This window comes from Trifolium pratense, linkage group LG6, assembly GCF_020283565.1.
Source record: "Trifolium pratense cultivar HEN17-A07 linkage group LG6, ARS_RC_1.1, whole genome shotgun sequence".
In the NCBI taxonomy this organism is placed as follows: domain Eukaryota; kingdom Viridiplantae; phylum Streptophyta; class Magnoliopsida; order Fabales; family Fabaceae; genus Trifolium; species Trifolium pratense.
Window position 1 is genome coordinate 46,066,946 of NC_060064.1, and position 23,487 is coordinate 46,090,432.

Consider the following 23,487-nt stretch of genomic DNA (forward strand, 5'->3'; position numbering starts at 1 on the left):
TCCAAATTTGTAGATGGATGCATGGGAGTTGCCATGATTTTGGCTTCATTCATTTTATATTTTTTGAGAAGATCTTTAATATATTTTTCTTGACAAATAAAAATTCCACTCATTTCTTGTTTAATTTGTAAACCAAGAAAATATCTCAGTTCTCCCATCATGCTCATCTCAAATTCATTTTGCATGAGATGGGAAAAATCTTCACATAATTTTTCATTTGTTGATCCAAAAATAATATCATCAACATAGACTTGAACAATTAATAAATCCAATTTATCAATTTTTGTAAAAAGAGTTGTGTCAATTTTTCCTCTAGAAAAATTGTTCTTGATTAAGAATGCACTTAATCTGTCATACCAAGCTCTTGGAGCTTGTTTTAGACCATACAAAGCTTTTGAAAGTTTGAACACATGATCTTTTTTCTTTTCATTTTCAAAACCAGGAGGTTGATGAACATACACCTCTTCATTTAGAAAACCATTCAAAAAAGCACTTTTAACATCCATTTGAAATAATTTAATATTTTTATGTGATGCATATGCTAAAAGAATTCTTATTGCTTCTAACCTGGCAACTGGAGCAAAAGTTTCATCGTAATCAATACCTTCTTGCTGGTTATATCCTTGAGCAACAAGTCTTGCCTTGTTTCTAATAACCTTACCTTCTTCATCCAGCTTGTTTCGAAAAACCCATCTTGTTCCTATGATTGAATGATCTGTAGGAGATGGAACAAGTAACCATACTTGATTTTTCTCAAACTGAAGAAGTTCTTCTCTCATTGCTTCTACCCATGAATTATCAATAATGGCTTCGCCAATGGATTTTGGCTCTATCTGAGAGATCATTGCCATGTTGTTATCATTTTCTTTGAATGATAGTCTTGTTCTTATTCCATCAGTGGAACTTCCAATGATTTGATCTTGAGGATGATTCCCAACAATTCTTAAGGTTTTTGGAGGAAGAAGAGGATCATCTTCTTTCTTTTGATTTGGAACATCCTGAGAAGTTAGTCTTTCTTGCTCATCATCAATTGATGGCATTATAAGATCATCAAATTCATCAAAGATAATATTCATGCTTATTTCCATGGTTTGAGTTTTCAAGTTATAAATTCTATATCCTTTAGAGTTAGTAGCATAACCTAAGAAAATAGCTTTATCTGATTTTGAATCAAATTTACCAAGATTATCTTTTGTGTTTAAGATATAACAAAAACATCCAAAAATATGAAAATATGATATGTTTGGTTTTCTATTTTTCCAAAGTTCATATGGAGTTTTGTCTAGAATTTTTCTTATTGAAACTCTATTTAAAATATAGCAAGAAGTACTTATGGCTTCAGCCCAAAAATATTTTTCAACATTTGATTCATTTAACATTGTTCTTGCCATTTCTTGTAAAGTTCTATTTTTTCTTTCAACAACTCCATTTTGTTGAGGAGTTCTTGCACAAGAAAAATTATGAGAAATACCATTTTCATCAAAGAATGATTTAAAAGATGAATTTTCAAATTCTCCTCCATGATCACTTCTGACAGAGATGATATTTGAGCTTTGTTCATTTTGAACAAGTTTACAAAAGTTTTGAAAAGCATCACAAGATTCATCTTTATTTTTCAAAAACAAAACCCATGTGTATCTGGAGAAATCATCAACTATAACAAAACCATATTGTTTTCCACCAAGACTAGTGGTGTTGACAGGACCAAATAAATCAATGTGAAGTAGTTCCAGAGGTTTTTTAGTTGAAATAAAATCTTTTGGATAAAAACTACTTTTGACTTGCTTTCCTCTTACACAAGCTTCACAGATTTTATCTTTGTCAAACTTAATTTTTGGAAGACCTCTTACTAGATCAAGTTGAGATAATTTTGAAATTGTTTTCATGCTTATATGACCAGCTCTTTTGTGCCAAATCCATTTATCTTTTTCGATAGACATAAAACATGATTCAGCTGGAATGTCATCTAAGTACAAAACATACAAATTTTTCTTTCTTGATCCGGAAAAGAAAACTTTTCCTGATGAAGTTTGTTTGACTTCACAAATGTTTGGTTTAAAAATAACTTCAAAACCACTATCACATAATTGACTAATACTAAGTAAATTATGTTTTAGACCTTCTACATATTGAACATCTTCAATTTTTGCAGAATCATTATTACCTATAATACCTTTTCCTTTTATTTGTGCAGTATTATTATTACCAAACGTAACTGACCCTCCTTCTTTTTTGATGAAGGAGAGAAAACACCTTTTATCTCCTGTCATGTGTTTTGAACAGCCACTGTCCAAAAACCATGGCTTTTTCTTTGCACTTTGATAGTATCCCTGCATTTTGAAATTTTCGTTTAGGTGCCCATAATGACTTGGGTCCTTGAGGGTTAGTTTTCACAATTTGTTTATTTTTAAAATAGCATTCTTTTTCAAGATGCCCAAAGTTTTTGCAAAATGAACAATGTTTATTTTTTCTTTCCAAGTGACGATAACGTTTTGGTTCATGGTAAAAACTTTCATAACTTTCTTTTTGATAGCAAATTGATTCATGATGACCATTTTTGTTACAAAATGAACATCTCAACTTAAACTCTCTATTTGCTGGTAAAAGAACATTTTCAAAAATTTTGTTTTTAACTTCATTAAAACCTAAGCCATTTTTGTTAAGAGCTTGAGATTGTGATCCCATAATGTTTTGAAAAGTTTCAGTTGATTTTATAAACCCAGTGAGATCATTTCTCAGTTCTTTTATTTCATTTTTCAACACAACATTTTCATCTATTTTCTTAGATAAAACACTAGAGCAAACATGTTTTTCTTTTGACTCAATTAAGTCTTTGTTAATTTTCTCAAAATTAAGAATGTCAATTTGAAGTTTTTTCTTTTCTTCTTTTAGTTCAGAAACTTCTTTTTGTAACAAAAAACATTGTTTGGATAAGAATTCAGAATCATGTAATAAACTATCAAAATTAGTTTCTAATTCTTCATAAGGATGAGTTTTATCAAAGAGAAATACCTCATCATTTTCTGAATCTGCCATTAGACAGATGTTGGCTTCTTCTTCTTCTTTATTTGTTTCAAATTCATCATCATCATCCCAGGTAGCTAACATAGATTTTTTCTTGAAGGGAAAATTTCTGGGTGATTTGTTTAAGGGACATTCTGATTTGTAATGTCCAAGTTTGTTGCAACCAAAGCAGGTCACTTGACTTTTGTCAAAGTCATTTTTCTGCATATCTTTTCCTGAAGAAAAGTTTCTTCTTATTTGATCTCTTCTTCTTAACATACGTTGGATTTTGCCAGAAATGAGAGCTAGTTCTCCTTCTGCCTCTTCTTGGGTAGATTCTAATTCCTTAGAGTCATCTTCTAAAAAACTTATATCTTTTTGAGAAGCTTTTAAAGCAATGGTTTTTTCCTTTTTCAAAGGTTTATCTCCTTGAAGAATAACTTCATGAGCTTTTAAAGTACCAATAAGATCTTCTATGGGAAGTGTTTTCAAATCTTTAGTTTGAGTAATGGCAGTAACCATTGGTCTCCAAGTGACTGGAAGACATCTCAAAAGTTTTCTAATTCTATCATTAGTTGAAAAAGTTTTTCCAAGAGATCTTAATTCATTTATGATAGTAGTAAATCTTGAAAACATTTCATCAATAGTTTCGTTTTCAATCATTTCAAAAGTTTCAAATTTATTAGTTCCTATGTCTATTCTTGTTTCTTTTACATGACTAGTTCCTTCATGGTGAACTTGTAAAGTGTCCCAAACCTTTTTAGCAGTATCACATTCATCTACTCTTTCACTTTCTTCCATGCTTAGAGCACAGGATAGAAATAAATGAGCTTTAGAGTTTAGGAGTACCTTTTGTTGTTCTGCAGTTGTCCATGCATCTTCAGGTTTATCTGAAATGACTCCCTCAGCAGAAGTTACAGTAGGAACATAATCTCCTTCTGTGACTATGCGCCACATTCCTACTTCTTGAGATTTTAAAAACAATTGCATTTTGTTTTTCCAAAAATAGTAATTTTTTCCAGTGAACAAAGGTGGTCTTGAAGCAGATCCTCCTTCTGGAATGTATCTTTCTTTTGACATTTTTCTTCCTGAATCTTTTTCCTCTAACACTTGTTAAGTGTATAAACCTGTAGAGACAGGCTCTGATGCCAATTGAAGTAGCAATAAATGTCACAAGAAAGGGGGGGTTTGAATTGTGACCCTTTTTAAAAATCTTTTATGTGAGTTTAAAATAACTCAAGACAATATTTCTTTTAATTGGTTAGTTAACAATTAACAAAGAAATATAGTTAGCAACAATAAAATAAACAATATATAAATGAACAAAATAAATACTGAGTTAGTTGCTGAATAAGTAAATGTTTAAGGCCCAGAGCACTCTGGTATTACTCAGTTAGTTAGTTTAGTATGTTTTAAGGATTTTAGAGTCCAAGAGAAAAACACACAAAAGTTATCCTGGTTCACCCAACTTGGGCTAGTCCAGTCCTCACAGTCCTTGTGAGATTGTCCACTATAAATGCTCAGATCAGAACCTTCTGCTTCGCATCAAAAACTTGATCACAACTGGATCAATACAAACTGCTTTTCTTCACTCGAAAAGACTTTTACACAAATGCTTTTCTTCACTCGAAAAGACTTTCACACAAATGCTTTTCTTCACTCGAAAAGACTTTCACTCAAAATGCTTTTCTTCACTCGAAAAGACTTTCTCACAAACACTCAATCTAACATGAAAGAAAGACTTGAGAGGGTTACAATATTTGTGGGGAATATGGGTTAAATCAACTCAAGTGAGAGATTGATAATAGCAAGCTTTGTCTATTTGTTTTTCACAAATTTATGATATATCTTTGATGCTTTGCTTTGCTTTTGAAGAGTTTATTACTTGTTGATTTTTGCTTCAACTAAGTATATGATTTGATTCTTTTTGCAAACTCTTAATCTTCTCTTCATGTAGCTCCATTGTATTTATAGGCAAATAAGACCTTGGAGGAGCGTATGAGAGAGGGATTTGAATTTCAAATCCAACTTGACATGTCACAATGTTGTGCTGTCTTTTTGCTGTGAATAGTGCGTTATCGTTGCTTCAGTAACATTACCGTTATGGCAATCTGCACTACACTTTTAATCCAATGACAACCACTACATTTACGTGGCCCATATATGTCCATAAGAAGGAATCTTTCCTAATTTAGGGTTGGACAACTTGTATGCAAGTGGGAAAAAAATATCATGTAATTATTGTACTTTGTTTTGGTGACTCATTGTCCTTTGTTGTTTCCTTGTCCCCTCTATGTTCCCTTGAAGAGAATGAGGCAAGCTACAACTTGGCTTATGGTGTGACTCCACCTTGTTGGCCAATTTTCGTCCAAGCCATCATTGTATGATGTGGCTTTCATTTGAATTTCAAATCTTCTTCAATCATTGATGGAAGCTTCCTTTGTTTGTCCAAAGGGGCTTTTATTCACTTTAGTCCAAAAAGGCTTTATGGCCCATGATTCAATTTATGCCATGTTTGGCATATTCCTTACATAAGTGTTTCCTTAAAATACTACCACTTTTGATGAGGCAAAGGAATAATATCTTTGTGAAGCACTTCATCATTTATGCCAAGACTTTAAGATGCTTCTTTTGTTTCTACTTGTTGCTTATATGTTTTGCTTGTCCATTGGTTGCTCATCCATAACGTTACCGTTGACAGATGATATCATTATCGTTGAAACATTTCTCACAAAACACATTAGTAGATAACAAGATAATCATAATTAAAATTAATTAATATGTTTGTTATCTTTAAAACATCAAATAAGGATTTTGTCCTCAACAATTGGTGCCTAGGCGAAAAAGGATAGAATTGAGATATTTTCACTCCGAATTGGAATTTCATATCTTCATAAGAGTTGTTAGCTTTCATTTGCAATTGGTTTGATTTCATTTGGACATTTACAACTCTAGAGATTGTTAAAATACCGCACAATGGTCATGTTGCTTTTTAATCAAAACTATGCAGAAAGTTTGGTTAATCGGGAAAATGAAGGCATAAACACCTTATTTGTTCAAAGAAGAATTTATTCAAACAAAACTCTAAAATCAACATTAAATATAGAAAGAAATAAACTCAATAACTGACTAAAAAGACTCTAAAAATTACATTTGACTAAAAGCCATCATTCACCCCTAAGAATGAGTTACGTCAAATCATAGTTACGTATTGACTTGAGTCAATCTTTCTTTTACATAGAGTTGTTGGATCACAAGCTTACAAATAAAACTCAATCAAGTTGAGAAGCTTAACACAAATGCACCTCGTTCACTCAATAGTATACTGGTCCAAGTTTTTAATTTAGAGAGCTGGGAGTGAGAGTGGTTAAAGAAGAGCTTGAAAACTTGTACGACAAAGACAAATATGACATGAATGTTGTAGTGTAAACTTTTGCCCTTCAAAGGCACCCAAGTGGACTATGTATAGATGTGGTTTGCTCTGAGTTGTGTGCTCTCCAAGTGTAATATCCCGAATTTTTATCCAAGTTATTTGTAAAAATTTAGCTTAATTAGAAAATGTGTGGCTACTTTTTTTAATTTTTTTTTTATCAAATAAAAACAATATAGTAATGACTGAATTGAGATTCAAAGAAACATAACTTAACGAAATTAAAATTAAGTAGGAGTTCAAAAATCCTAGCGGAAGAAAATCCATATCTGTATTTCTAAACAAGTTGAAATGAATTGAAATAGAAATAGTATTGCCGCAACAGCTTATTTATTTCATAAAATGCTAAACTTGGAAAAACCCAATTTTTCCCGTTCGTACGCGCTTCAAGCAACACATTCAGTCATAACTTTTTTCTTGAGTACCTAAAATATTAATTGTAATGGGTCAGTTTCCTTGTCTATATTGAATCATACTCACCACAAGAAACATGTTATAAAACAATAATAAAATTCTTCACCAATCAAAAGATTTCAGAAAAATATATATAAATAATTTATTGTTCAAAATTTTTTGGTCAAATGATTCGCAATACCACTGGTCAAATTGTAAAATAAATAGACTCGAATAGTGCAAATAAAAGAACTCATTCAAATGAGAAAATATGCCACAAAGGTGTAATAATAATTGCTGTTAAGGCTTTCCACTAAGTCACTCAGCCACTAAGCCACAAAGATAATAATTTCACAAAGGTGATTGAGTATTTGTCATTAAGGTCTTCCACTAAGCCACAAAGATAATAATGCCACAAAAGCTATAATAAAACCATAAGAAAATATTTTTTAACAAGCACATCAAACCAACAATGCAGGAACTAGCCTTCCATATATCTTTATAAAAATAAAACCTCAAGACCAGTAACCAAAAATAATTAGAAACACCGATCTCCCTACACTTATATATATATATATATATATATGGGGGCTGCTAACTTAGACCCAGTTGGGTCTAAATTAGCAAAGTGCACCTTTTCAGTTGGACCAAAATACCCATTCTTTTTAATTAATTAACCAAATTACCATCAATGGACGCGGATCCAGTGTCGCGCGCGTACCGCAGGACCATGGTTACAGGCCGTTGATTTCCATCAGACAGCCAAGATCTGATCAATCAGACCGCCCAGATCATCCGAATCCATCAGATTCCAGCGCGTGCACCACACTGGATTACACCCTGGAGAGAGAAGAATCTACTTTTTAAAAGCAGGACACGTGTCGCTGTCTGATTGGCTGGGCGTGATTTTTTTTCCATTTAATACTTTGAACTCAATTATTTCGTTGTAAATTAATTTTTTTTTTTTTTTATACCAAAATTCATAATTTTTTTTTTCTCTACAAATAGAGACTTGGTTCGTTTGATTTGGACACAGAAAAAAAAACCCAATTTTTCACTACCTTAATCTCATTTTTCACTACCTTACATCAACTCACTGAAACCATTCTACCAGGAAAATGGTTTCAGAGTACAAATCTCTGAAACCATTCTACCAGCTAAATGGTTTCAGAAGCAAACACAATTAATAAATTACTCACCGAAACCATTCTACCAGTAAAATAGTTTCAGAGTACAACTATGTGCAACCATTCTACAAGCTAAATGGTTTCAGAAGCAAATAACTAATAATCAACTTACTGAAACCATTCTACCAGCAAAATGGTTTCAGATTACAACTCTCTGAAACCATTGTACCAGATAAATGGTTTCAGAAGCAAACACAATTAATAAATTACTCATTGAAACCATTCTACCAGTAAAATGGTTTCAGAATACAACTATGTGCAACCATTCTACCAGTAAAATGGTTTCAGAAGCAAACATTAGTTTTTAATTACCGTTTTATCTCATTTAATTAACTAAAAATAGTTTCAGGTCTCCAAAAATTTCATAAAATATACCAAAAGTTCCAGAATATTATCTACTATTTTCCTGGTATAATGGTTTCAGTGAGTTTGTTGAGTGGTGCGTGTTAAATTACAACACACAAGTAACGTATTTAGTAGACAAAAAATGAGATTAAGGTAGTGAAAAATTGCATTTTTTTTTCGGTGTCCAAATCAAACGAACCAAGTCTCTATTTGTAGAAAAAAAAAATTATGAATTTTGGTATAAAAAAAAAATAATAAAAAATTAATTTACAACGAAATAATTGAGTTCAAAGTATTAAATGAACAAAAATCACGTCCAGCCAACCATTGTGTGACACGTGTCCTACTTTTAAAAAGCAAATTTTTCTCTCTCCAGGGTGTAATCCAGTGTGGCGCACGCGCTGGAATCTGATGGATCAGGATGATCTAGGCTGTCGGATTGATCAGACAGTCTTGATGAGATCAGATCTTGGCTGTCTGATGGAAATCAACGGTCTGTAACCATGGTCCTTCGGTACGCGCGCGACACTGGATCCGCGTCTATTAATGGGTATTTTGGTTAATTAATTAAAAAGAATGGGTATTTTGGTCCAATTGAAAAGGTGCACCTTGCTAACTTAGACCTAACTAGGGTCTAAGTTAGAAAACCCCTATATATATATATATATATATATATATATATATATATATATATATATATATATATATATATATATATATATATATATATATATATATGTATCCTCTGCTTTATACTAAGCACAAGTTTATTAAATAAAATTCCCAAATTGGATCAGCCTCACAATACATGCACATATAACATGATCAAATTGGTATACAATAAGTTATTTCACAAAACAAGAGATATTGATTGAAATTTTGGCAGTATACATATTAATCAAATTAAGAACAATAATTCAAATAAATAATAGTTAAATTTTTTTTACTAGTTTCTTTTAATTAGTTTTCTCTTAATAGATAAAGGTTCTACTTGTAACCAAAAAAAAAATAAAGGTTCTACTATCATTCCACAACATAATCCCTATGAAGTTGTATGGGAAAAAACTCTTACCTGAAAAAATAAGGAGTTGATGCAAATAAGATGTTGATGATGAAAATATATAACTTCAAAAGAATATAGTTATTTGTGGGTTAGAGAATTTGTGAGAATGCAATATTTTTACGTGATATGAGTGGGTGTTTATAGTGTTGAGAGTTGGGTGAATTTTGGAGGCGGCAGTGAGATAGATAGAGATATACTCCCTAGTCAACCTAAACCAATTATCAATTTCTTTTATTTCATGAACCGAAGCATAAAGAAATCAAACGTTTGTGAAAAACTCTACATCTGTTTCGATCATCGATTTTAAAAAATAATACCGGGCATCCTTCCAAAATTGAATGAAGATCGAAACGGTATATAGAACGTTGAATTTCGTTGCGAAACGAGAGAGAACCGTCCGGGTCACCCGCGGGTCATGGCGACCCGTTTTGCAGAAACCAGGCAAGAGAGATGATGAATAGTGCGCGTCAGCCACGCCCATTCGCACGTACGGCGTGTGGGGGCGCGAGTGACGCCTAAACAGCTCCAGTGTTTTTAATTTATTTCACAGAAAAATAGTAAATAATTTCTTAAAATTTTGGTACCACTTGGGTAATTTTTGGACACATGTAGCTATTTTTCATTAATTATTTGAAATAACAAGATGATTAAAAATATTATAATTTCTTGAAAATTTTCCCGAATTTTATGTACAGTATTTTGAATATTTTGGGACCCTCTGAGGTTTCTCACTCTCTCTAGTTTATATCCCTTCAAGGATTTGAACTTATTTCGCTAACTTTTATTGATTAAAATGCACTACAAGAAAATATGCACTTTGCGACGGTTAAAATTGCAGTTTGCAACAGTTGAAACCGTTGCAATTGTACACTTGTGACGGTTAGCCAACCGTGGCTGATTTCGGCGTCGCAAGAGAACTTTGCGACAGTTCTGAAAACCGTTGTTACAACAGTTTCAAACTGTCGCTATGTCTTTCACCACATAACACTAAATTAAATGTTGCAACGGTTACAAAACCGTCGCAAACTTGTTTTTTTTTTTTAAAAAAAAGAATCCTTTAAAACATTTTTTATTCTTTGCTTATTAAAGAACAATTACAATATTCATACATCCATAAAGAAGTAAAGAAATAAAAATGCACTAATATATAAATAACTGAATCTCATTTATTTAATTCATTCAATAGTGACAAGATCCATACATCAAAAATTTAATTAAAGTACTTGAAGTTTCAAACGAAAGAAACTAATGTAGTTCAAAGATTCAAAAACTAAAACATAAATATTACTAGTGGTTAAACATAACATTACGTCATAATAAGTTCACAAAATATGTGATGTTGCTTCATAATCCTTAATTAGTGTTAGCTAGACTCAGAACGCCTATCATCGCTTGACTCTTCTTATTCGGTTACCTGGAAAAACATAAGTATATATTAGGATACTTAAAAAAACGAACTAAGTTGTACAATTTGACTTAGTTCATGGTATAATTCCACAAGATTGGTATTTTAAAACATAACATAATGCATTTCTTTTCTAAGAAGATCAAATAAATGAACTCATAACAGGACAAATTCTTTTTTAAAAGCCAAAGAAAAATTTATTAATGAAAGAGAGATAAGGTATACCAAATAGTTACAATGCAACACTTCAAACCATACAAACACATGATTACAATGCCAAAGTGACTCAATCATTAACAACCCCATAGTTAGAGCAACACACAAATGACAACAAATAAGGGCAACAAAATTAAGCTCTATCAAAACAACTATCAAGCCTAAGACATGATTACAAAGCTACCGAAAAGGTAGAGACAAGCTGCAATCAATTAACTCTCATACCTCTTTTCAAAGAGCAAATTTTTTTTGTAAGCACAAGTAGTATCTCATAGCAGAATTGTTCAATCAAATATAAAAAGAAATTACTTGTGAACTGAACATAACAGGAGATAAAAGAGGAGAGTTTTTTACCTCCATGCTCGAACAATGCTTGGAAAGTAAAGGGCATACTTGAAAAAATCAGTAGGATTTTACAAAGAACCATCCAAGTTCTTAACTCTAGTATGCATATTCTTCAGCCTGCACATTGGAGGAAAGGTTTAATTGTCATAAAGAATAAATTTATCAACAATAATACTACACACGGCTTCTCAATAATCAATAAAGACTTGCAAGACAAAATTGAAAACAACAAAGTTCTTAAGACTTCTGCGTGCAACATAATTTAGTCGCTTGCAATATAAGATGGAAATAACCAAAGTTACTGCATTCATATTATTATAATATGAAAGTTGCTGCAGATTCATGTACTATACTACTAATTAGTCGCTTGAAATTTACTCCATTTTCAACTTTGGCTTCGAAGTAAAAATAAGTCATTTGTATTAAATGATCCTACCTATTGTTCCAACTATATATGCCACCATGAATATTTAACAAAACCATCAAACCAAAAAGTATCATAAACTTCACCATAGTAATAAGATGTTAGGAAAATTGGTCAAAAATCACTAGTTCTATTGTTCAATTTTATGCTGAACAATTTATGTAAGGAGTATAACTTATAGCTTGGGCCAATCATTCATATATACTAACTTCTAATCCGCCTCATGAAAGAAACGTAGCAACTACTACAAGACATTAAAATCTAAAAAGATGAGAGATGAACGCGGAATGGATGGTTTTTGAGTTTGTAAAGATTTTACTTTCATTCTTATTGCAGGGAGTATAATTATAAATATAGAGAATTCAAAAATCAAAACCAAATTACAGCAAAAGCTACTTAAAAAAGCACGCAGAAATTGAGTTGACAGGGGCGCATATAAACTTTCTCCTCTATAACTAAATTATATTGTGATTAAATGTTTGATTAAAACAAATGCCAAAGGCAAGTTATTGAAGCACCTTAGGACCGGTTTGGCCGAAAATAGCATTACCTGCTGCAACAGTTGAATCACAAACCATATGTAATACATGCCCACCTCCACCAGCATACCCTGCAACCTGTTTTAATGTTAGTAAATAATTTGCAGCTGTTGAAGGCTTTTGAGCATAACAAATGAGATTAAGAATAAAGGTAAAAAGAGCTAAAGAGAGTACCATGCAATTACTGGTTTTGGAAGTCGGCGAATCTACATATGTAATCTGGAATGAATCGATAAATACTTGTAAGTCTAACACATTAAGGCGACCAATGTTTTCATGAGCAGAATAACCATCTTCAATCCTCAAGGCTTGCTCACCACCACTACAAAATGCATTTGTTTCAGCACAAAGATTAAAACCTCATATCCCAGGGAAATAAAAAATATAGTACAGCAAAAGAAACAAAACATAAATTGAGAGTGAAACAAAAACAAAGGGGCTTCTAAGGGGAAATTACAAAAAATGCAGTAAAAGAAACAAAAAACAAACCATAACTTGAGACCATAAGAACAACTCACAAAGGGGCTTCTTTGATTCACAGAGAGAAGAATTGAATGATACCTAACTAACAAAACAACAAGCTAAAGATAAACAACAAGCATGCAATCAATACAATGAAACAGCAGAGAGATGGTCGGAGTTACTCGATACCTTGGACCGCAGAGAACGGCGGAGGATTAAAGGAGAACGGTGGAGTAATTGAAGAAGAACGGCAGAGATATTGACGGATTGAACGAAGGAGGACGACGAAGGGGTTTGAGGTTCTTCGATTAAGGATCCAGCGGAGGGATTTGTGGTTCCATATTTGCGATTCGGCGGCGGAGGATTCGGCGGAGGGATTTGCAATTCGTGGTTGTGGTTCAATGTTGGGGGAAAGATAAACAAAAAGAAAAGGGTTTGTGATATGTTCTTTCGTATAAAAATAAAATAAAAAATAATAATATGTGAGTGAATTTTTGATTTATTAGAGAAAGAGGCAAACTTTTCATTGGTGGTAAAGCAAAAACATTGAGACGGTTCACTTAACTGTCGCAAAATTTCAAAATTAAGCTAAAACATTGCAACGGTTGATACAACTGTCGCATCACATGTCGCAAAATTCCAAAATTTAGCACATTACAACGGTTCTGGTCAAAGTGTCGCAAGACAAGTGTCGCAAAGTAACAATTTTCTTGTAGTGATGATTTAAAATTTGCATGATCATCGGTGGACTAAATTGAGATAAATTGCATTAGGGGTACTCTTATAGAAGAGTAATAGGATGTTGGTTGAGGGGTGTGAGTTACCAATTGAGTTATGAAATTTTAATTATGGTTGTAATCGAAGTTGCTAATAATTGTTGTGTATCGGTATTGGTTTAAGTTGTTATTATTGATGTTGATATAAAATTATTGATTGTAATCGTTTAGGTTGATGATGTAAATGTTCATTGATGTTTTATAAGTTTAGTAATCATTGAGGATAATGAAGTTGCTAATAGTGTTGAGATAATGAAGTTGTTAATTGTGTTGAAATAATGATGTTGTAATTATTGTTGTTTATTGATATCGAACCATTGATGTTGATCCTCCAATGTAAAACTGGTATTGATGTTGATCCTACATGATGTAAAACTGTCATTGATGTCGAACGTACATGATGTAAAACTGTTATTGATGTTGATCTTTGACGGTGGCAAGTGCACAGATTCGCTACCAAGTAATAAAGTGATAAGTTTATCGTTCTCCACAGGGATTGTGCCAAGGTTACTAGTTTCACTAAAGAATATGGATAGTTGTCTTCGCTTTGGTGTTTGAAAAGGGTATCTTTGCGGATAATTAGTAAATGACAGGAAAATAAATGACAGAAAAGTTAATGGTGTGTGTGACCACACGGGGTGGTTAAGTGTGGTCGGATCATTCTCTTACTCTTGCTTGGTGGTTATTCCCTTGTTTCCCTCTATTAGAAATTAGACTATTAAAAATAGGTTCAGAAGCACTCGTTCCTTATTTCTATTACAAACAGTTCAGAGCCTAGTTAGTGGTTACCCTTACTCTATTTAAGCATCATCACCACAGGTTCCACTTTTTTGTTAAAAACGTTGGTATCATTACCTTGGTGACTCCGTGTGTCGTAAGCCGTCATGTGTACCTCTAACTAGTCCTAACTCTGCCTCAGGTAGAAATTATCGTTCTTTCTAATCCTATACTAAGACTTCGGAGACTGAATTTAATAGTCTCATGTTGACCTTATCATACCGTCCTTCGTTCGGGATTACTAGCTTCGTTTCCTATGCGATATCCACTAGGTCCTTAGATTTTATTCTAATGTGATCAATATTAAAATAAATATAAAACCGGACAATAAAAGAATTTGAAAGTAGAAACAATTGAATATATACCCAAATTGTACAAAATACAAAGCCAAGTATTCGTAAGGGAGTTCCGCAACTCCACCTAACCTAGGAAAAATAAATTACAAAGACAAATAAAAGAACCTTGTTGGCCTTGGAGTTCCTTGACCTCCTTGCCTCCTCCTTGGAGTTCTCCTAACTCTAGAGTGAATATCACTATTGTTGAGTGATTTCTGAATGCATAATAGTGGAGGAAGGAGACTCTATTTATAGTTTTTCAGCTGAGTTTTGGGCTTTTCTGCGCGTCCATTGCACCCATCGTGACCATGATGACGTGTATTTTCGCCTCTATAATGAAAGACTAGACAAGAAATAAAAATAAAATAAAATACTAATAATAATGAAAGGTTGGTAAAACAAAAATGAACTCTATAATTACAAGCAAAGTTATTTTATGATATATATATTCTATGAGCTAAAGGGACAAATATTATTCATCAGTATACTTTAGAGACATTTAATAATTATTCTAATTTGAAAAAATAAATTATAACAACAACATAATCATTAAAAACTACCTAATTGATGTAAACATAAGAAATGGTTTTTACTATATAAAGTTATTAAATCAGTTTATATTTGTAAGATGCAAAGGTGGAAAAAAAATGGCTCAAACTCTTAAACTTGCTTATATTGTGATCCTTTTTGTTTCCCTTTTTAACGTTGCAGTCTTTGGTTATCATTATAGTAAGCTCTTTCTCATTTTATATTTTGTTTATTTTATACACAATTTTTCCCTTATTTTAATAATATTTCATTATTTTTAATGTACATTACAGAATGTGATACTATTAAAGATTGCTATAAAATATTACCAAAATCTTTTCCAGAAACACTGTGGTGCTTGGATGGATTTTGTACCGTCGTGATTGTTGTTCCGATTTAAAGTATATGTCACTCTTATAATTTCTCTTATACTTTAATATCTTTCTCCGATCTTGTAAAAGCATGTTAAACATTCTTTTAAATGGAATATATATATATATATATATATTAATAAATGATTACAAGACGTAATCCAATAAAGAAGCATATATTTAATATATTATGAAATATTTGTTATTAGTTTTTGTTGGGGAATTAACAATGTAGAGATTTTTAAAGATAAGTATGACCTACTTGATTGATTTATAATCTAAGAAGATTATAATTGAGTTATAGAGCTCAAGAGACGAGAGCAAATAATTGAGATTTTACACTTTAGGGTTTTATCTTGAGGTTGTCTTGTTACAATTACCATCTAATAACATAACAATATCATTATAATGAGAGAGTGAGGCATGCTAATTTGTATAACCCTACTTTTAAAAAACAAGGAAATTAAAATTTGAATTCACAGACAGTAAGTAAATAGAAATATTTTGGAACATATATTGTATAAAAACCATATGTATTTTGGAACATATATTGAACATATATATATATATATATATATATATATATATATATATATATATATATATATATATATATATATATATATTGTGGATACACTATTATATATAGGAAACCATATATATTTATACTCCCTCCGGTCCTTTTTATAAGGAACAATTTGGAAAAAAAAATTGGTCCTTTTTATAAGAAACAATCATTAAATTTATTCTTACAATTCCATTTTTACCCTTATTAAATTGTATCCATTCCAAAGTTATGCATTAATTAGAGTGATATATTCCCTAAGGATAAATTAATACACCAAGGTTAGTTTTGGAATAGATTGTAAAAGTTTAGAATTTTTATTAAGAAAGATAAGGTTTCTTGGTATGTGTGTTTTTTCCAAATTGTTCCTTATAATAAGGACCGGAGGGAGTATTAGATTTGGCCAATGTACAAACAATTAATTTTCTATAGTCTTTATCATTGTCATTTAGCCTCATAAACTCTTTTATTGAAATACTAACTTATACGTTTGTAGAGATTTGGAATAGTTTCATTTGTAAAAGCAATCAATATAAAATTCATTTTTTTTTGAAATAGTTTCATTTGTAAAAGCAATCAATATAAAATTTATTTTTGTTTATATATACAGTATAGAAATGTTTGTTTAGTGGCGATTTCGACAAGTACACACTAAATCACATAAGTAGTAAATAAAATTGTAAGATTGAGTGTCAAACTCAATATTACGCTTGTTGTCGAATTGTGTTTGTAACTTAATTAAATAAAAGATTTCGGCTTGGTTGGCTGTAATAACAATTTTAATAACTAAATTAGGTTGAAATTATTGTAACTAAAAAATGTTGAAGTCTAAGTCAAATTAAATGACTGACTTAGACTATTGAATCCTTTTATCGTTGGGTATAATGATGGAGGGGTTGGCCCTGAATTTTTTGATGACAAAATATTGTTGGTGTATACATTTAATGGAGCCCCTAAACTAAGCACGATGCAACAACTATGGTTTGCTACTTACTAAATCCAATTAGTTGTATTCTTAATAATATTAATTAGTTCTTGGTTTTGTATTCAATAATTGAAGGACTAATAAGAAGGAGTTTAACATCCATTCTAAATTTATCTGAAATATTTAGACGCACATAAAATACTAGTACTGGATACATTAAAATTAGAGTTTAATTGCTGTGCACCGTCAGTGTAACATTTTTTTACACATGCATCCAATAACACGTTGCCACATCATTTAATGAATGTGACACATCATGTGTTTTTAATTACCATACATGATGGGTCGGTATATTATTGGATGCATGTGCAAAATAACTTTACACCGACGGTGCATATAAATTAAATTCTTAAAATTATAGCAAATTTTGTTCAAATAATACATCATGTACCTATATATATGAATTCAAACTATAGGAAATACATAAGTCTAAAAGGATCAGGACACAACTGGAAACATACATCACTTAGTCCAAAAATGACATTATACTAATGCAAGATAAGGAAGAAACTAAATAAAATAACATGAGATAATTATTTCGTGCGCAAATCATTCATACGCTCTCTTCTTACTCATATATTGGCAGAGATCAAGGAATCTATAAAACGGGGTCGGAATAACTAAATAATAAATATTAAATAAATAATAATTATAATAGTATTTAAATATACTTAATAAAAAATAAAAAATACATCACATTGTTTATCTAAATTATACACGACATTGCTCTATATCATAAAATTCATCAACAATTGAATTTGTAATAAATTTTTTAGCAATTCTTCTCTCAGTGTAAGTAATCACATAATTAGTTTGAAATTCATTTTCTATCTTGTTTCTCAACCTATATTTCTCAATCTTCATACCAGAAAATAATCTCTCACTTATAGCAAACAATCAGAACTAACTTAATTGAATTTGGACTTTGGTAGTGTATAATATATATTATCAAAATATTTTAAAGTAAATTGTTACAATTACTATGCTGTGGGTACATGTTTTGCACCAAACAGTAGTTACTAATCTTTAAACACATCTCTCAAATATCAATTTATGTGTACATATATATCAACAGGTATATGAAAAAAAATACCGCAAGAGGGGGGGCCTCAGCCCCTACTTGACCCCCTTATGTCCGTCCATATTGGTCATCCTGCTTATCTGCAAATATAAAAGGGCATGTGATGAGACAAAAGCCTCAATGAGTTCCCACCTAGGGTACCTAGGGTGTCAGTAGTCATGAGATACTTATTTACAGTTGATCATTAGTCAAGAGTCATCATCAAATTTACACAAATCATAAACATAATCCATAAATGTGTAACACACAACATAAATAATCGTATTAATTCATAATTTTCAATGACAGCTAGAGGTGAATAGGTCTCTAGAACGTCGGCGTAACTGACTGAGTTATGAAAAGCTACAATTAGGGCTCACAAATACATATCGTGTGGATTTCCATAATAAAAAAACCCAACCAAATAAAGACCGTAAAAATGTTAGTCTATATGTGCCTTCACAATACAACCAATTTTAAAAATTGAACCAACGTGGAATCTCCATACTTACAACGACGATAGTCTTTACGTCTGGTCCAAAACCGACGTGAAAAGTGGTTTCTGCCCGACGTGGAATCTTCATTCTGTACTAGTGTGGCGTGAGAGAACAATAGAGAATGGGAGCTATGTGTTGCTGAAAGTGAGTAAGGAAAAATGAAGTAACGGTTGTGTATTGGGTTTATTAGTTTAAATCACTACAGATTTGAAAATGCACACGATTAATGAGGATATTAACGAGGATTGAAGTTTTAGTTGTTAGTAAATAATTGAATCACGCTTTTGATGTAATCTAAAGTATGTTTGGACGAGGATTCTATAAAATTCAAGGGATTTTAAATACTAGGCAATTCAATTGATTCAATTGAATTCCTTGATTTTCAAATTCCATTGTTTGGATAAAGTGGTGAAATTTCATCAGTCGTAAAATTTTTTGTTTGGGTAATAAAATTCTTTCTTTCACTTAATTTTATTTATCTTAATAAAATTGACACTAAACCCAAAAAAAAGCGGCTGAAAACCTAAAATAAACCGTAAACCCAAAATCGACCTGAAATTCAAAAAATCGGCCGAAAAATTTAAAATCGACAAAAAACCCTAAAATCGACTATAAACTAAAAAATTGGCCGAAACCTCAAAAAATCAGTCGAAAAACCAAAAATCGACCCTAAACCCAAAAAATGGCAGAAAAACCTAAAATCGACGAAAAACCCTAAAATCGACTTTAAACTCTAAAATCGGCCGAAAAACAAAATAATCAGTCGAAAAACCAAAAAACGACCCTAAACCAAAAAATCGGCCGAAAAACCTAAAATCAGCCAAAAACCCAAAAATCCACTATAAACCCTAAAGTCGACCGAAAAACAAAAAATCGGCTGAGTTTAGGTTTTCGGCCGAGTTTTTTGGGTTTATAGTTGATTTTAGGTTTTCGGTCGATTTTTTGAGTTTTCGATCGATTTTAAGTTTTTCGGCCGATTTTAGGGTTTATATTGAACTTTTAAGATTTTGCTCGATTTTTTGGATTTATAGTTGATTTTTGGGATTTTGGCCGATTTTTGTTTTTCGGTCGGTTTTTTGGGTTTTCGGTCGAATTTAGGTTTTTTGGCTGATTTTTTAGGTTTTTGATCGATTTTAGGGTTTATAGTTGATTTTTGGGTTTTTGGTCGATTTTAGGTTTTCGGGCGAGTTTAGGGTCGACTTTGGATTTTTCGGCATATTTTTTAGTTTTTCAGCTGATTTTTTTGGGTTTTCGGTCGATTTTAGGATTTATAGTCGTTTTTTGGGATTTTGGTTGATTTAGGTTTTTCTGCAATTTTTTTGGTTTTCGGCCGATTTTAGGGTTTATAGTCGATTTTAGGCTTTATAGTCGATTTTTGGTTTTTTCAGCCAATTTTAGCATTTATCGTCGATTTTAGGTTTTTTTGCTAATTTTAGGTTTTTTGATCAATTAGTAATTTTTAGAAGTTTATAGAGAAGAAAAAATTTCAAATTTTTTGATTTTGGGTGTCATTTTGAAATTCTCTAAATTTAACTTGAACAAAGCACTTCATAAATTTCCATTATTTTGAAAATTCTTCGAATTATCATCCAAACAATGAAATTCACCTCAAATCATTTGAATTTCCTCAAAACATTACTTTACTTCAAAAAAGTTTCCAATTGAAAGACACTCACCCTATGTTTCCATTGAGGATTTATATGTTGTACGTATAATTTATGATGAATAATATTGAGATGAGTCACCATGTTCAAGAAAGGTATGGTGTTCTGGTGATACTTGTTTATGGATTTGGATTTGGTGCTGTTGAAAAAGCACGCAGTTTCACGCTGTTATGTATTTCAGCCGTTCATTTTCGATTGGACGTCTCAGATTAAATATAAATAAAGTAATCATCAAATGATCTCATCCATCAATACTTGATCGGACAGCTGAGATGCTCAACAGCGTGAAACTGTGTGCTTTTTCAACAGCACTAAATCCAAATCCCTTGTTTATGACGTACGTATCTTGTGAAAGGTGAGAATGATATTAATTTTTGGGCATTCTAAACTGTGACTCCAGGACACTAGTTAAGTATATCAAAACAAGAAATAAAAAGATAAAATTAATGATAATTAATATGACTTTTTACATTTTTAATATGTTGAATGTACAAATTCTAAGATAAAATTTCTATATTAATATTCTTAACTAGTACCCTGGACACTGTTTAACATTTTCTTTAATTTTTTATGAGAATTACAAGATGATATTTGTTGTGAAACATACATCATATACATAGGTTGTTTAACATACATCATAAACCATCCTCTTTTTGTGACCAGAAATGCTATTGGGACACAAATCCTCAACAAATATACAACACAAAGGGGTGTATTGGTCAATTTGCTCATCAAGAAACCTCTCACATGTGTGACCTTCTTTTCAGTTTTATATTTTAATTTTTTTTTCTTCTTCTCTCTCACACCACCAAAACACATGCGAAATTCCTTCTCAGTGGGGGGAAAATCTCAACCCCAAAACACGACCAAATTCATAATCGTATATCGCACAATCCCCTCCGCCGTTCAATCACTCCTCCACAGTTCAATCTCCTCCACCGCCGTTACAACTTTTTTTGACAAGTATTTGTACACCTTTGAAGGTTTGGTTTTTCAAATGTACTTTTGTGTATTTGTTTCAGGCTCAGGTTAGGGTGAGAGAACGAGCCTATCATATTTCTTATCTATGAGTAACCATTAAGAACCTTTAGATTAAAAGGGCCTATGAAATTTTTTGTAAAGCTTTCCATATCAGTTTTTTTTTTTGTTATACAGAATATTTTTTCTTTTGTCCTTTAACTTATTTTTAACCTTTCTTATGTATTGAACACTTATTAGTTAATGATATGAATTAAGTTTGTTTGGTTAAGAAAAAAAATAAACCTTTATTTATTTATTTGAACTATCAACCTTTATTCTAATTTTTTTTACTTTCTCCGTTTCAAGATTCATTTGTAATTTTTATTTTGTACAAATTTGTAAAAATATTTTATCCTAAAATAAATAATTCTTACAATTTTTAATATAATACTACTTGTGTCTTTTAATATAATGAGGAGTTTATGTCTTTCAGGTATCGTTTGACCCAATTTTTTTTAGGTGTAGAAGTTCTTTTAATCATAAAGCTAAAAATAATAGCTTTAAAACTAAAATTAAAGTTGTTTGGTAATGTCCATTTCAATCGAACTAAGGTCACGGGACGCATAAAGTGGATTTTAAAGTGAATAAAAAAAATAATTGTTTAAATTTTTGTAGAATTGTAAAGTTTTTGTTTTATTTTATAATTTGTTTTCTATAATGTCTTTATGTTTTTCTCCAAGATATTTTTCTACCATAAACTAATGAACTTAGAATTTATAAGCTACATTTTTCTTTTAGTATATTTCTTTTTCGGGTCTAAAATTCTTGGTTTAGTTGTCTTATCTTTGGACCGGTCCGACTTTTTTAAGGAAATAAAAATACGATAGAAATAGAAACACAATAGTCTCCGTGAGTTTAGCTCAGTTGGTAGGGATATCGTACTATATGTACAGGAGGTCGTGTTCAAACTCGAGACACTCCACTTATTCACCTTTAAGAAAATAGAAACACAATAAACAACTGAATAAAAAATGTGAGAGGATATACCAAAATAAAATGTGAGAGGAAAAAAATAAAAATAAAAAAGGAGATGGTTGTGTATTAATCTGTGACTCTGCTGGCATATCAAGAGGAAAATCAAGTGCCCCAAAAGATCCATGCACCATTACAATCCAACGGTTCTAATACATGTTATACTTGCCCACGTTTCAATCAATTGAAATTGTTATACCATTGAAGCGATTGTTGGTCAAAGAAGAGAGAAACAAGGAGAAGCAAAAGAAAATAAATAGTAAATGAAAATAAGGAAACTTACGAGAACCTTATGGAGAATCTTAAGGAACGCTTAACCAACAATTGAAACTGTTTTTTTTCTACTGAAAGTGAAATTAGATGCTCGACCTGCACATGCAATAAGAACACATAGGTGATAACTTTTTCTTTCATCTAATATATATAATTGAACATTATGCAAAAAAAAAAAAAAAATCAATTTCAAAGATTAAAGTTACCAAGTTGATCACATGGCTTATGAACCAAAATCATGGAATCAAATATAAATTAGTAATTTAATTTACATATGTTAAACTAAGCCCAACAACATAGTATAAATTTAATATAATATATATGAAACACTATAATTAAGAAGACCTAAAAAGACTAACCAGCAAAAGAAGTTGCTAAAAGTGAGCCAGAAATAAGGAGGAAGAAGAGTGTGAATTTCTTGAGAAACATGAAATCCATGTTGGTATTTTTCTACATGTACTTTCACAAAACTATTGTTTCCTATGTATAATGCAAGAAGAAATAAATTCCCTAAGGAGGAAGCTTTTGTTGACAACAAAACTTGAAGTTGACAGTTTTATTAATTTTTTGCACTAATAATAATTAAAAAGAAAGCATAATTATTAATATTATTCAAATGAAAAAAAAGGTAAATGTAGACCACTTTGCTTTTGTTGGGGCACTAAAGTCTAAAGTTAGTGGAATAAATTAATTAGGATAATATTTGAAATTAAACCTCAGTGGAAATTATTGTGTAGCCCCTAATTAGCTTTACAACAAACTAATCAAATTTTTTATTTACTGTACCAAACTTTTATTTGTGACAACATTTTTTCTGTTTTTGGACAAAATAGCTTTAAAAGCAACTGGCAT

General features: G+C 31.2%; 1 protein-coding gene and 2 long non-coding RNA genes across 3 annotated transcripts; 1 reads left to right on the forward strand and 2 right to left on the reverse strand.

Annotated features, from left to right (window-relative positions):
* Positions 1 to 2,256: 2,256 nt before the first annotated feature.
* LOC123892407 lies at positions 2,257 to 4,976 on the reverse strand. The gene has a single exon (XM_045942191.1). The coding sequence runs from the start codon at positions 4,081 to 4,083 to the stop codon at positions 2,257 to 2,259; it is 1,827 nt and encodes a 608-aa protein (XP_045798147.1). The 5' UTR covers positions 4,084 to 4,976.
* Positions 4,977 to 15,255: 10,279 nt separating this feature from the next.
* Positions 15,256 to 15,787, forward strand: LOC123891863. The gene is made up of 2 exons (XR_006803173.1): positions 15,256 to 15,429; positions 15,522 to 15,787. It is a non-coding gene; the product is annotated as an uncharacterized LOC123891863 (long non-coding RNA).
* A 6,640-nt stretch (positions 15,788 to 22,427) lies between these two features.
* Positions 22,428 to 23,198, reverse strand: LOC123890459. The gene is made up of 2 exons (XR_006802837.1): positions 22,995 to 23,198; positions 22,428 to 22,731 (listed from the first exon to the last, which is right to left on the reverse strand). It is a non-coding gene; the product is annotated as an uncharacterized LOC123890459 (long non-coding RNA).
* Positions 23,199 to 23,487: the final 289 nt, after the last annotated feature.

What these genes read in the sequence shown, in the direction of transcription:
- LOC123892407 (XM_045942191.1), bottom strand. Translation starts at nt 4,083, where the DNA reads ATGTCAAAAGAAAGATACATTCCAGAAGGAGGATCTGCTTCAAGACCA.